We start from the raw sequence: 15862 nt of genomic DNA on the forward strand, positions 1-15862 counted from the left end.
TTTTTGGAATGTGTTTAATTGGGAGGAGGAGAGAAAAAAAAATGTGGTGGAACACAGGTGTTTTCTCCCCGAGTCCACCAAAATGTTTTCTCCCCCAAATGGGGAGAAAATTGAGGGAGAAAGTGTGATTTACTTGATTGACAAAAATACCTCCAATTGTTTTTTTTTTTTTTTTTTTTAAAAAAAAAAAAAAAAAAAAAAAAACAAAACACTACACAGACAGCCCAGAAAATCAAAAGAAAAAAGGATTTAAAAAAAGAATAGGAAAGCAGTAGACGCCTAGGGGCAAACGCCCAAGAAAGCAGGCAAAAGAAAAAAAAATGACAATAGGACGAAATTAGTGCAAGGGCAATTTTGTCATTTACCCATAAAACTCCTCCCACACCATTTTCTCTACATTTTGGAGAGACAAATTTTAGGTGGGCCCGGGTGGAAAATGCCTGGGCCCCACCAAAAATTTTCCTCTCCCTCCCTCCTTCCCAAACAACACCCTTTCTCATTTTCTCTCCTATTTTCTCTCCAAATTTTTTCATCCTCCCTAAAATCCACCCATCCAAACATAGTGCAAAGGACAACCAAATTGCACCCAAAAACAGGTTAACTTTTTTTTTTTTTTAACAATGTCCTAACAATATCATTGATTCTGTCTATCTATGAGGGAAGGCCTTCAGTCAAACTGTTGGTGTGCAAAAATAGATATAAGGCCAAAACCTTTATTAGAAAATAAAGTGAGAGAGATAGAGATAAAAGTCAAATTAGCTTACTAACTCTAATAAGATTAATTAAATAGAAAAATAGATATAAGATCAAGATATTGAGTGAGAGAGAAATGTAAAAGAGAGAGACAGAGATAAAAAAAACCCAAAAGTCAAATCTAAACCCAAATAGTCGCAATAGCAAATCATGTAAAACCACCAAATCTAGCAAAAACCAATAAATTCAAACACGATGCAAAACCCATGAAATCAAATTTTGGGTATCAATTTCCATTGTTGAGCCGATGCTCTCAGATCTTTGCTCTTCCTCAAATGTGGTTGAGTCACGGTTTGGGGGTTGAAAGATGTAGGCAGATCGTTTTGTAAGAGAAAGCTATGTAGATTTTGTGAGAGAGAATTGCTTCCCCGTTGTTTTCTAACAAGAAGCAAATAGATTTTTTCTTTTTTTCCCTGATGAGAAGCTAGAGAAAGAGGGTGAGGAAGAAAGAGAAAGGGAGGAAAGAGAAAAAAAAAATCATTTTTTATTCAATCGGTGGATTATTTTAAGACAAAAATATTTGGATTTGCTATAGTAATTGCTACAGTGTTCTCTTCGAGAGAGCTACTGTAGGCTGTTGGAGGTAGTTTTTTGTGTGTTTGCTCTCCAAAATTGGCTTTAAAGAGCCTATTGGAGATGCTCTTACAACACTAAGCAAAGTTTCTTTTTCCAAGGTTTTTGGTATTCAGCATAAAAATTACGACCTTTGCCTGCAACTGAAACTCCTCAGTACACTATTTGGACTTGAAATCAACATAGAATTGGATCTGACCCATAATGCAGCTCCGAAGGTAGATTAACTCTGCTCACAAGAAAGAAAATATAGTAAGCTAAAGCTTATGGAATGTACTCAAACAAAACTAAGAACTATGACAGTCAAATTGCAGATGAATGCACATAAAAACAAAGAAGCACATGATGTTGAGAACTATCCCTGACTATATGTAGGTAAAAACAACTGCTTCAATATCAAATATTTTAACATGACTGAAATTCTGCATGCTTCCAACAGCTAATTAGTTTAACAACCACATGAAAGGTGAATTAAATAGAGATATAGAATATGGCTTTTGAACAGGTCTGGCACTCGCTAAGGTTAAATTAATGTGCATTGATGTACGAAAGTGTTACTTATACCCACAGGTTTCTGAAATTTAACTTTACTCAGAGTTGATCATTTCATTCATGCTTTGAATTCCAATATGATCCTTATGACTGATTTTATAATTTATAACAAGCATTTTAATTCCAAAACATAAAATTAATTCTTGGGAAAAATGCAAAAAGACCAAATTAACCCTTATTTTAACTCGAAATGTTTAGTCCTTAAAGCTTGGAAGAGGATTAAATCATTACATTTACGTTAGTTAGGTGGATGGAATCACCAACAAACATGCAATCCATGCTGCAGCCAGAATCACCCAATCGATCCTCCCCTAAACAAAAATACCAGCCTGAAACAGAAAATCACACCTACACACATCATTCGAAACCCAAACAAAAAATCACACCCAGCTCCCTTAAGCTCACCACCACCCCTTGGTCTGAATCCAACAAGCCTTAATACCAAAATTTTGGATCTATGAATCATCGACAGATTAGTTAGGGTCAATCACATGAATTCCTTTCTTCCATTCTATTTTATCTAAAATCATACTCTTGGTTGCTTCCTTAATTTATAAGTATTTATTACTTCTACTAATATTATTTTGGGTTGTTTCTTTAACCTTTTTTTGTTCTCTCAACTTAAACCGACTCACTCGTTCTTACTGCTCTCCTCTAAACATGATCAAACCATTTCAAATGACTCTCCTCTATCTTTTCATCAATAGGAGTTACCCCTATCTTTAAGCGGATTTCCTCATTTCAGATCATATCTTTCCATATATTTTCATTTATAAATCTTAATATTCTCATTTTAGCTACACTCATTTTTATGAATATGTTACTTCTTAACAACCCAACATTCGGTACCATAGAGCATAGCTAGTCATATAGCAATCTTATAGAATTTTCTTTTTAACTCAATAGATATTCTCTGATTTATGCGCTTCTCCACTTCATCCACACCCTACTTTTATCCTATGATTCACATCCTCTTTAATCTCTCAGTCTCTATGAATTATTGATCCAAGATATCGAAAGCTCCTGCTCTTTAATATCTCTTGACCATTAAGTCTTACCAACTCTATATTTGTGTTTCTACCTTTGCTAAACTTACATTCCATGTACTCTATTTTAGTCCAACTTAATCGAAAGCTTTTAGATTCTAGAGTGTCTTGTCAAATTTTTAACTTGGTATTAATTCGAATTCTAGTTTCATCCACTAAGACTATATCATCTACGTGAAGCATATACCAAGCGACTTCCTCTTGAATCAATTTAGTATCAATTTAATGAGCTCATCCATCACTAGTGCAAAGAGAGGCTTTATGTTGATCCTCGATGCAAACCTATAACGATAAGAAATTCACTTGTGCTTCCTCCACTTGTTTGCACACTAAATCCAAAAAAAAAAAAAAAAAAATCACACCAATCAGAACCCAAATCCAGAAACAATAACCAAAAAAAAAATTTCAAGTTCAATTGAAAGGAAAATTGCACCCACACACTAATCAGAACCCAAATTGACGCTGCTGTTGTCACCCAATTCAGCCCATCTAACTCCAAACCAGCCCATGGCAGGGTCCAAGCCCATTCATAGTTGCCTAAGGTGGCCCCACCCCAAGCCACCAATCTCCACCACAAACCAAAGAACCCAAATGTGTCCAACATTTACTGCTCCAAAAAACCCCAACTGCCTCCACATGAATACCTAGCCACCACCTTTAGGTTACACCAGTGACCAAATTGCCACATCCATAGGCAGAAGAGAGTTAAGAGTTTGTTTGAGAGAAAATCAGTTATGTTTGAAGATAAGAGGTTAGAGAAGATTTTGCTTAGGCATTGGGTACAAACAAGTGAGTGAAGTCCCAAATTGAATAATAATAACAAGAGTTGGTGGTTAATATAACATAGTTGGACCCAAACTCATAACTTTAAGCTTTTAAGTTAAGTGGGTCCTTATATATTATATTAACTACTTAATTGGAGGCTCCCTAAGCTTATCTTCCCGACATTAAGGGAGAAGTTATTGAGAAGGAGAAAGAAAAAAAAATTTAATCTAAAACAAAATTTTAATACATTTTAATTTGAAAATAAATTTTTATTAAAATTATATCATGTGCAATGCACATGATAGAATTTTCCATTCACTCAACCAAAGGAAATGTAAAAGGAGCAATTTTGTCATTTCCCTAACTTTAGGGACTATTCAAATTAGAACAATAGGGGCTAGCTTGATTATGACACAAAGTTCAAAGGTCTTTATGTATTTTCCATTAATTATTTCATGAATGTTGCACCAGGCCTTAGCCCATGCTTTTGATGTGCTAAGCGCCCCACTTATGGAATCCATAATTGTATGTTAATTAATGGAAAAAATTTAGACAAAATTTATAAATAAAGTAAGGGTATCTTGGGCAAAAGGATGAAATAGAAGTAAAGATTTTTTTCTGCTGAAACATTGAAAGCATTTCTATGAAATTTCTACAGCATTAAATGCTTTTTTAGGGTTCTTGATAACATGGTTCATCAAATAAAGTGATGTGTACGAATAAATGTACTATGTATAAACCAGTTGCTAATGACCACACTAAGATGCTGAATAATAAATACTGCATTCTTACCTTTGTCTAACTTTGAGCATTCCAGTGCCTATCTGCATTGGTATACCCATGATTATGCATTCACTTACTCCTTCAATCCTGTCAACCCTACCATTTACAGAAGCATTGACAAGGTGATCTGTTGTCCTCTCAAATGAAGCCAGCATCAACACACTCTTGCCCATTTTTTGGATTCCAAATCTTGTGATTCCAAGCACTTCACCCTGTTTTTGGGAATAATATTCTTCTTCATTATAGTCTTCACGACAGAGAAACACATTATGGGAAAGAGTGAGCACAATGATACAGAAAGGGGTGAAAGACTCACCCTAAATGTCATCACATCTGCTAAAAGCATCATATGGCGAATGTCTATGTTCATTCCATGACTTTCCATTGTATATTTTATCTCATCAATAATACACTTCCTTGCAGCTTCAATGCCAAGTGTCTGCTGCACTTCAATGACATGATTACTTGTGGTTTTACGTCCATCTACTCCTTCAATGCCCATAACATCTTGGAGACCCGAGCTAAAAAGAAGCATGACATATATTAAGAATAAATGAAAGAACAGATTTCAACATGTAGCAAAATGAAAAATGACTACAATTTGAATACTGTCTATTATTGTTTGATGTTGTGCAAGATGTCATATGACATAAGCCAATTGGTTTTTTGTTTTCTTGCTTGCTATTGTGGCAGTGATAATTTATAAATTATCCTTTATTTTTTGATAGGTACTAAGAAATTTATTGAAATAAAATAATATTGTGTTCACAATGATGAACACTCTGAAGATGAAACAAATACAAATAACTCAAGGACTAAAGCTAACAGATTATAGAAAATTAAAATGGAAATACATTACGTAAAACCCCACATATGAGTCCACTAAAACAAAGAAAAAAAAAAAAAATCTTTGATGAGTAACAAAAAAATTTTATTAAAAAAAAAAACTAAGTACACCAGGGGTGTACTCAAGGTGTAGTACAATCAAACTTTCAAACTACAATGCTCGATCATTTCTAAAGGAAACTCCAGTCTAACAAGGTATGAAAGAAGAAAGCTTTAACATCTAGGATAGACTGTTCACATCCCTCAAAACTTCTAGCATTCCATTCACGCCACATGATGCAATGTGGCACAGACTTCCAGAAGGCTATATTTCTATGCTTTCCAAAGGGTCCCTGCCATGTAGAGAATAAATTGATAACCCTCTTTGGTATAACCCATTGGAGCCCAAAAAGATAAAACACAATTGTCCACAACCTGTAAGCTATTGGGCAATGAAGAAGAAGGTGGTCCACAGACTCCCCACACCTTTGAAAAGATCTAAAGGTCTCTCAATATCTTCAAAGGTATGGGTATTGCATTCCTACCAAACCAATCACATTATACATGCTGGAACCATATTCCAAATATTTGACAGGTGTTCTCCAAACCAATTCCTACATGCAAAAAAGAAGAGAAGCAACCGTCTTTGGTATCACCCACCGGATCCCAAACACCAAAAAAACTTCACTTGATAAAGTATGAGCAAACTTACAATGGAGCAAAAGATGGTCCATGGTTTGCCCATTGCAACAACACCAATTAAGTAGGGGCTAAACTCTTTTAACAAGATTATCAATGGTAAGTATCCCACTACGAGTGGCTATCCATAATAAGAAAGACACCCCTTAGGCACCTTTACACACCAAATGCTCTTCCAAGGAAAAACATCAGTAAGAGGACTAGACAATCATTTATATCTTCTTTTCTAAGTGATTCTAACAATCATTTAACATCTAATAAGAAGAGTTGTGGCAATTAATACAGAAAAACCAATTTCAGTTGAAGCAGTTGAACATAAATATATATTTTTTTACTAAGAAAATAAATTCAATCCTATGTATCCTTCTAATATATTTTGCACCTTGTCCTCTCCATTGAGGATCTTTCTAGTGCAAATGCTGAAAACAAAGAAACTGTGCTTATTGGAATTTGAGATGAAGGAATTCTGGGGGCCTTAGCAGTTAATGGAATAAGTTTTGGGAAGAGGTTTTGAAGAATTCCAAGTATTCAAGGCATAAACTTTTGAAGTTTATTAAGAAGCCTCATTAATGGCAACTCATGAATGCGAAGGGGTGGGAATGCCTACATAAAACTAAGAGATCGGGCGTATGGACAGCAAACAAGTGACTAAGACCAACTAAAGGAGAGGATTCCGAGATCAAGTAATTATAAGATTCTAAAGGTCATGGACAGAAAACTATGCAATTTCATAGTATCTGGCAGGATTGGAATGTTTACCAAAGTGAAATTCATTTGAGTGGAAAGTGGAGTTAAGGAGATTTCATCAGGTAGAAAATCTAATCGAGAGAGGACATATCAAAACTAACTAGTAGAGAATGCACTTCAGGGATGGAGCAATACTAAAAATCATTTACACTATTCAGCTGCTAGAGAACCACATCATTTTGTTTTCTCTACTGTTTGAGAAGTGTAGCCGAGGCAAGATCAGTGGCAGGAGATAGCATTAAGAGTTATTGGGCTCTGTTTGACGGGATGTAGTTCAAAAGGAAAAGATCATTCCTCCACATCAACAGCAGTTGGTGACTGAGATTTTATTTTCATGGCTTTGATTTTCTCTGGATTAAAAGTGATTTAGTTGATGCCAAGATCTGTACTAAAATTTTAGAAAGGGGTAAAGAACAGCATGGTGTCACTTGAAATGGATATTAGATTATGCTTAACGTGCTCTTGACATTTTTCATTTCAAGGCATACATAGAAGGTAGCTATTTCAAAGCAATTTCAACCATTCAAAGTAACATGTCAAATTCACAAAAAATTGATTGACTTTTAATGCTTCATCAGTTGAGGCATGACACTTCAAAGTGCCATTTCCACCACTAGCTTTGTGATCAAAAGAAAACCAACAAGGAACACATTTAGATCTTTAGAAAGGGATGGAGGCATAGGAAGCATGGACACCGATATGACCTGACACAGATATGCCATTTCTTAAAAAAACGAGGGTACAATGCGCTGGTGATACGGCAGTTAATTAATTAATTAACATTTATATTTAGGCATATTTTAAGGAATAAGTTATGTTTATTTTAGGTTTTAAAAATAATGAACCATCAAAATGTTTGAAAGCATATCTAAATTTACTAGTAGCAGTCAAATAATTCAATTTAATAAATAAAATAGAATAATGCAAGCAGGGGCGGAACTACTCATTAAGTTGTGGGGGCAATGCCCCTCCCCCCCAAAAACTTTTCAATAATTAATAAATTACCCTTAAATTTAATTAAAATCTTCAAAAATATATGGACCCCCACCCCCCCAAAAATTTTCACATAATTCTCACGTAGCACTCTTAAATTGGATAAATTTTATGTTTGTTATTACTTTGGCACCCTCACTCTTAAAATTCTAGTTCCGCCCCTAAATGCAAGTAAATGATCTACATATAACATTATTTTTATTCATTATATCAATTAATAAAAATAAATAATCATACAGAGCTCCAATGACTATACAATAATTAAAACAAAAGCAAAAACAGTAAAAGTGAGTAGTGATCATGACACTTTAGAATAGTAGTTAATATTCATTAGTTCCTACACTTTAGACTAGTAGTCACTATTCATTAGTTCTAGAATTTAAAAAAATTGAATAAAAAGTATCAGAGAACAGAGAAGGGTGCTGGCAAGAGAGGTGCGATGGGCTGCCATCACCAACGAGGGTGAGAGAGGTGTGAGAAAAGAGAAGAGTGAGGGCAAGAGAGTTGCAATGGTCTGTTGATGGGTCCCGGTGGCTGATCTAACATCAAATCTAAGGCAGGCACTGCAATGGGGAGAGAACAAAATTTGAAGACTAAGGACAGATCTATGGACAGTGGAGATCGTGGCAGGTAGAAAAGATCTACGTTTTTTCCTTCTTTTTTTTGTTTTTATCAGCAGTATCCTTACCGAGTTGTGACTGTGTCCAGGCCATGTCACCATTAGAATTTCAGTGTACACTCAGGGGACACACATGCAGCCCTGCGTGTGTACCCATATCAGACACTGACACATTACCCCTTTTGGTGTGCCCGTGCTTCACATAATGTTTTGATGTTGGTATGTCATACCAACATCAAAACAAAAAAGTAATTAAATCAAAAGAAAAAGCAACTTGGCACCCTTGTATCTTTTTCAAAGAAATTGACTTCAGGAAATGACAATTTAGCCTGTGCATTGAAAAACTTTCACCACATTCAATGCAAACATAAATTCATATAGAATTTGCTGGGGAAAAAAAATTAATAAGGGGTCTGCAATTTCTCTCATTATAAGAAATAAATATGAAAATATAGTGAAAACAGCAGTATATAGTTTCATAGAACAAAAAAAACAAGACCACCAAGCCCACAAAGACTCAGAAACTTTACTCAAGAACATTTTTTTTTTTTCATTAGGAGCTCCATTGTAGTAAGTGTTATAATGAACTAACCCTTCTACCAGAAGACCATACTTGATTGTCTTCATCTTTTTATTTTCTTCTTTCTTAATAATGGCACGCTCAACACTTTTTAAACCCTGTCAACCATAAAGTAGTGAATACGCTTGTGATCCAGGATGGTTTTGTAAATAAAACAGGAAAGGAAAAGAAGTGCATCAAAGACTTTCTTCAGATGATAAATTACGGAAACTCTAGAAGTTTTACCTTTACTATAACTGTTGGAAGTGCATTTTTAAGAGAGTGGAGATGAAAATGCATTTTACTTCTATCGGTTTCTGAAGAACGAATTTCCAACTTCCCACCATCCAAAACCGTAATATGCTGCAGAATTATACGATCTTGAAATATTAAGAGCATAAAAGAGTAAGGAGAGTTAAAAGCTAAAAACTACCAAAACAAATGCTCACCTCGTTCTTCACTTTGATTTTTGCTTGTATAATTGATTCTTTCACATTATTAGCATCAATACACAATTGTACATCTCGAATTCTCTCCATATCAAGTGTGACAATTATTGATGCTAATCTTGAAGTCATTACAAGTTTTATACTCTTAGCAACCTGCATTGTGAGGGGAAGGTCAAATAGGTCACTAAAATCATACTTGACACTTAACAGAGAGCTGAAGGGGATGCAAGACAAAATTTGTACACAAAGGAAGACTTCTAATGTAAATAAAATAAATTAATTTGCATGAATCTAGAGCGTTAGAGCACTAGTATCAGATGTGCTAAATGCTAAATTTTTAGCATTTAGCACACCAAACACAAAAAATCCACCCATATCACATGTTCCAAATGCTATAAATTCTGGCATTGATCTACAGTACCGTTCTGATAATAGAATGGTACAGTAGAAATTGTAAAAAAATATTTCCTATATTTTATTCTAATTCTCTCTCCCTTCCATTTGCCTCTCTTTCTTTTAACTCTTCTCTCTCACTCTCTCTCCTCGCAGACCACACCTGTCTCTCTCAGACCTCGCTAGCAGAGATCAGGCACCATGGAGATCGGCACCACAACCCATGAATACTGGGTTGATTTTCTTTGGTTTTTGGAATGGGTTATGGCGTGGTCCAATTGTTGGTGGTTTGGGTTCTTTGTTGGCATTTGGGTTTCGGTGGTGGTGCTCCGAGAACTGTGTCATTTGGGTTTTGGTGTTGATGGGTTTTTTATATGGGTTTGCAATTTGTAGTTGATTTTTGGTGGTGGTTGTTGGAAGTGGATTTGCAGTAGTGATAGTTGTAGGGGTGGGTTCTGATCTGATGGGGTGGTGGTGGGCTGTTGGGATGGCTAGGGATTTTTTTTAAAAAAATTTATACAGAGGGAATTTTAAGGTTATTTTAATGTGTTGTAATCTTAAAATAGAACATGTGATGTATGGTGTATTGTAAAGTAGTGTGTTAAAATAGATAAAGTAACTTTTTAGTGTGTCAAAATAGCATAATTTAAGAATGGCAAATGCTAGCGCTCTTACATTTTGTAAACTTCATTTAATAATGAATATCATGTTGAAAGCCAATATGAAATACACAAAAAATTCCTCTAATGAATTCATCCCATACCTGGCCTAAATTTGTTTTCTGAATTCGACCTCTTACAATTCGGGCAGTATTCACGTTATTATCAGACTTGAGTGCTGCAGTGATGATGGGTGTACTGATCTTTTTGGCTCCATTTATTATTTCTTTGATACGAGGAACTCCAAGTGTAATGTCTAAATAAGAGTCAAAGGATAACATTGAAATCCAACAAGTAAACGGCCAAATGCCTTTGGAAATTTTAACTAGAGTATATTTAAACATTCCAACAAAATATTAATCAATCAAGGATACTCATGCTTGCAACTCCAGCAAAGTGAAAAGTTTTAAGTGTCATCTGCGTCCCTGGCTCTCCAATACTTTGAGCTCCAATTGCTCCAATTGCAGTTCCAGCTTCTATTTTTTTTAAATGATAACGAGAGATGCAGGTATTCAAGAAAACCTAAACCATGGGTAAGAGAGAAAATTGTATTAGATGCACCTATCTTGCATCTTTTTTTTTTGGTGGGGGGGGGACATATAAGTCTAAAATGGCTTACATGCCCATGACGAGGGAATAGGAGGGAAGTGAAGCTTTGTGGACTTTACAATACCAAAAACTATGTAAACAACTAGTATATCAAGGTCTTGCCTTAGCGCCTTTTTCCCGGCTTAAGGAAATCGTCTTGCTTGCCTAGGCTCTAAAGCGAGCACCTCACCTTAGAGCCTTTAAGGTTCGCCTAGGTAGGCGCTTGGCTCGCCTTTGACTACAATGGTCCAATGAATACAAAAAAAGCACATAATTTTTATTTTTATAATTCACGCAAACTACACAATAAAAGTAGAGAAATATGTCAAAATTAAATATAAGGGCTTAAAGATAAAAACATATACGGTCCCTTTCCCTTCCCTTTGGAAGCAAACAAAGGAAATATATATGCTACTCTTTTCTTCTATCCTTTCCTCCCTACATCCAAACACACCTAAAGAAAATTATTTTCTTTCCAATTCCTAACTCTTTCCTTTCTCTTCTTTTCGCCTAGCTACAACCAAACAGTGTTACATACATCAATATGTGAAATGACAAGCATGATCAGAAGCAGGCCTTAACATTTGAACTTCAAATTTAATGAGTGAAGCATTGGGATTAAATAAAATTTTCAATTTTTAATTTTCAATTTTTTCCCTTTAAAAGGCTTAAAAAAAGGACATCTGCAAGCAAACTAGTGAGAAAATAACATTTAGTACCTCTAGCTGTTTAGGGGTAACTCCAGATATATTTTTGATAACTCTTTCCCGAATTTCTGAATTTTCCTCTCCAGCAAGACTTTCAACTGATTCCAACGTCTCCCTTGTTTTTGTTAGAGATTTTACATATTCATCCAAGAAACACTTGAAAGAATTTTTAAATGCCACGGAACAACCACCCTCAGGAGTCATATCATCCTCTGAAAGCCTGCTTTCCACTCTTTCAGACACTTCAGAAGGAGAAAGACATGCATTCCCTCCAGCAGGACATGTAGCCTGTAAATGGACACTATCAACTCATCTCCAAGAAGATCACACAAATTTCAAAATCATGACAAAGGCAGGGTTTCAAACCTTGGCTTTCAAAAACAATCGGTCAAAATTCAAAGGAGCTCCATTTTTTCCTTCCATATATGCAGGATCCATGCCATCATCTCCATAACGAAATTGAACTACACATCCACTTGCACTCCGTACTGTATCATCATAATGGATAGATAGGTCCTCAAGTGCTTTTATCAATCTTCGTGACATGTATCCAGTGTCAGCCGTTTTTACCTGCAATAATCAAAGCAATATAATGGTTTTAAAGCCCAAAGCTGACTTGTCTTCTGGTTGATTCGACCCAGAAACCCACCCCAAAGCATAAGGTAGCAGCAATAGTGTCAACTTAGGAAGCACGAACACTTCATTTGGGGTGCCATACCCATGTTGTACCGGGGTCATACCGGTATTGTACCCGCCGTGTCATGTTATAATTACAAAAATTGTTCATGTCGCCATGTCGTACATGTACCTGTATTAGTGTCCGTGCTTCCTAGGTGTCAACCCTAGGGAACTCCCCCCACCCTCCTTTTTTCCTCCTCTCCTCAACCCTAGAGGCCACTCATTGCTATGGCTAACCATGGAAGATAGCCCTCTCCATATTTTAACCTACCCCCTCACCATCCCTACCCCCACACCAAGAAAGAAGTTTGCCATCAAAAACCTGGCAGTGGTAATTTGTTGATTTGGTCAAGTTCAGCTCAAATTTTTTGCCTTTGGAGACTCCAATTTTTTCCTTAATGGTAATTTTTATGCACAAAGAATTGATTGTACATGGATGGTAACTCTACATGTCTATGGACTTTTCCAATGGGTTGCAGGAGGGAGCAGGAGTCTTGCAAGGAATGCATAGATCTGTCTTGTTCTCATTGTTTGTAGTAAAAAATTCCAAAGCAATTAGCAGAAAATTTTAAAAGATAAAAGACAGAAAAAAAAAAAAGGTAGTAATCGAATAAATTATTAATAGGGATAAGTGACATGTATCCAGTGTCAGCCGTTTTTACCTGCAATAATCAAAGCAATATAATGGTTTTAAAGCCCAAAGCTGACTTGTCTTCTGGTTGATTCGACCCAGAAACCCACCCCAAAGCATAAGGTAGCAGCAATAGTGTCAACTTAGGAAGCACGAACACTTCATTTGGGGTGCCATACCCATGTTGTACCAGGGTCATAGCGGTATTGTACCCGCCGTGTCATGTTATAATTACAAAAATTGTTCATGTCGCCATGTCGTACATGTACCCATATTAGTGTCCGTGCTTCCTAGATGTCAACCCTAGGGAACTCCCCCCACCCTCCTTTTTTCCTCCTCTCCTCAACCCTAGAGGCCACTCATTGCTATGGCTAACTATGGAAGATAGCCCTCTCCATATTTTAACCTACCCCTCACCATCCCTACCCCCACACCAAGAAAGAAGTTTGCCATCAAAAACCTGGCAGTGGTAATTTGTTGATTTGGTCAAGTTCAGCTCAAATTTTTTGCCTTTGGAGACTCCAATTTTTTCCTTAATGGTAATTTTTATGCACAAAGAATTGATTGTACATGGATGGTAACTCTGCATGTCTATGGACTTTTCCAATGGGTTGCAGGAGGGAGCAGGAGTCTTGCAAGGAATGCATAGATCTGTCTTGTTCTCATTGTTTGTAGAAAAAAATTCCAAAGCAATTAGCAGAAAATTTTAAAAGATAAAAGACAGAAAAAAAAAGGTAGTAATCGAATAAATTATTAATAGGGATAGGGTAGGTAGAAGATAGCTTTTTCCACTTTGGGTTTTCTCCCTTTCGTTTCTGGAAGAGGTTAATTATGTCTTTAAGAGGTATACAAGCTCACCTGCTTGTGGCTGATCAGCCATTGGAAAATCATATCATATACAAAATCATATCATATACTATATAATAAAATTTGGGTCCTAGAAGCAGTTGTTACACCAAGTGGCTATTTCCTCACCGGAACAAGTGGGTACACTCTCATTAATTATTACAATAGTTTTTTAAAATTAATTGTTAGGATATATTTCCTTGAATTTTTTTTCAAGGGTAGTTTAATTTAGGTAAAGTTCGTTATCTAAGTTTCAAAAAATTTAAAATTCTATTACCAAAAATTTCAACAACAAAAAATTAAAATAAAATTTAATATTAGTTTAAATTCGTCAAATGGATATCCTAACTAATTTCCATGTGAACTACAATTTTTTACTATTATTGTAGTCCTACAACTAAAGGACTTCTAAAAAGGAACTAATTCTCAATTAAAAAAAAGGTCAATGGATAATGTACACAACTGAATTACCTATAACACATATTCTAAAGGTACGTTATCTCTTTGTTCTAATCACATTTATCTCCCTTTCATTGGTAAAATTTACCACCATAAATTTGTTTTTTGTTATTATTTTTTTTTTTCACATTTTGCAATATATTCAATTACTGACCGTCCAAGTCTATTAACTTAATAACTTTTACTACTAACTGTTTTTTTACAGTTTTTTAACATGTCTCTTTTCTTCTTATCATTTTTATTTTTATTGAATTATCCTTATCAGCTTTTAAGGATAAATTTTGGATAGTTTAATCTGTATTTTGAGGATAAAAACAGGATAAATTAACATAAAATAAGTTTTTCCTTTTACATATGATTTTGTAAAAGGAAAAAATAATAATTTATAATATATAAATTATTTTATATTTAAAATATATTTTTTCATTTACATATGATTTTAGATTAAACCGTGCATCGCACATGCATAATACTAGTAATCAGTAATTTTTCACACATGATGCTTATATGCTATCTCAAGGTAATATCAGTGAGAGAACAACCTAGCCACAAGTTGAGAACTCCTTTCACACTTATGAGAGTGATGCAACTCATGGTACTTCTTCATAGCAAAAGAATAACAAAAGCTTATTGTTTTGATTATCTACAGAGTAAAAAGTTCCACAAAGTTTCTGATAAAGCCATATCATGCAGTTAGGAAAATTGGTAAAAACACAACATATATGTTTAAATTTCCACAATTAATCATAATTGGAAGCTAGGTAGAATAGTTATACCGCCGTATCCACAAGGCCTTCTCGCCCTCCCATTGTATGGAAAAAAAATTCAGTGGCTGTCAAACCACTATAGAAAGAATTAGCAACAAAGCCTTTGGCCTGCATCAAAAATAACAAAAGGTCTCTAAATGCTTCAATACACATGATTTGCAAACTAGATGAACAAGTAAAACAATATAATGAATCTATATCCGTGTTATCCTAATATTCAATAATTTAAATATATACTTTAATTAACTAACTCTACAAAGAAATGGGGATTTAGAAAATTTTTGGAGTAGGTTTCAATCATTAAACAAATCCTCATACGACTTCTCAAAATGCATTACCCAATTAACTACAAGATTTGTACAACTATACGCTAATGCTCCTTGGAGCCATAACAACAACAAAAATTAAATCCATTTTTTTAAAGTAATAAACCTTTATTGATATAAAAATAAATAAATAAAAGTCACCCCAATATAGAGGGAGTATACGGGGACCATACAATCAATCACATAAATTACATAAATCTATCAAATCAACAACTGAATATAAAGAATGACACCACAAAACTGACAACCAATCCAATAAAGTTCTAAAGAAGAATATAACTTGAAATCAGGCATAGTTCACTCTATATCTTCAAAGCTCCTATTATTTCCTTCCCTCCAAATACACCACATCAAACAATGGGGGGCAGCCCATGTTTTAATTATAAAAAAAAAAAAAAAAAAAAAAAAACCCATGAAAGATAGGGTGCACTTACCAAAAAAAAAA

At 35.0% G+C, this 15862-nt stretch overlaps 1 protein-coding gene across 1 annotated transcript in view; it reads right to left on the reverse strand.

Annotated features, from left to right (window-relative positions):
* Positions 1-1213: 1213 nt before the first annotated feature.
* Positions 1214-15862, reverse strand: part of LOC112028217 (DNA-directed RNA polymerase III subunit 1) — a 40433-nt gene continuing 25784 nt past the window's right edge. The window contains 11 exon segments of the mRNA XM_065761323.1: positions 1214-1555; positions 4482-4684; positions 4789-4993; positions 8948-9033; positions 9161-9277; positions 9364-9516; positions 10520-10671; positions 10790-10937; positions 11723-11998; positions 12077-12280; positions 15101-15199. Of these exon segments, the coding sequence (XP_065617395.1) occupies positions 1504-1555; positions 4482-4684; positions 4789-4993; positions 8948-9033; positions 9161-9277; positions 9364-9516; positions 10520-10671; positions 10790-10937; positions 11723-11998; positions 12077-12280; positions 15101-15199 (1695 nt within the window). The 3' untranslated portion in view covers positions 1214-1503.

Source organism: Quercus suber, unplaced genomic scaffold (genome assembly GCF_002906115.3).
Source record: "Quercus suber isolate HL8 unplaced genomic scaffold, Cork oak 2.0 scaffold_406, whole genome shotgun sequence".
NCBI lineage: Eukaryota > Viridiplantae > Streptophyta > Magnoliopsida > Fagales > Fagaceae > Quercus > Quercus suber.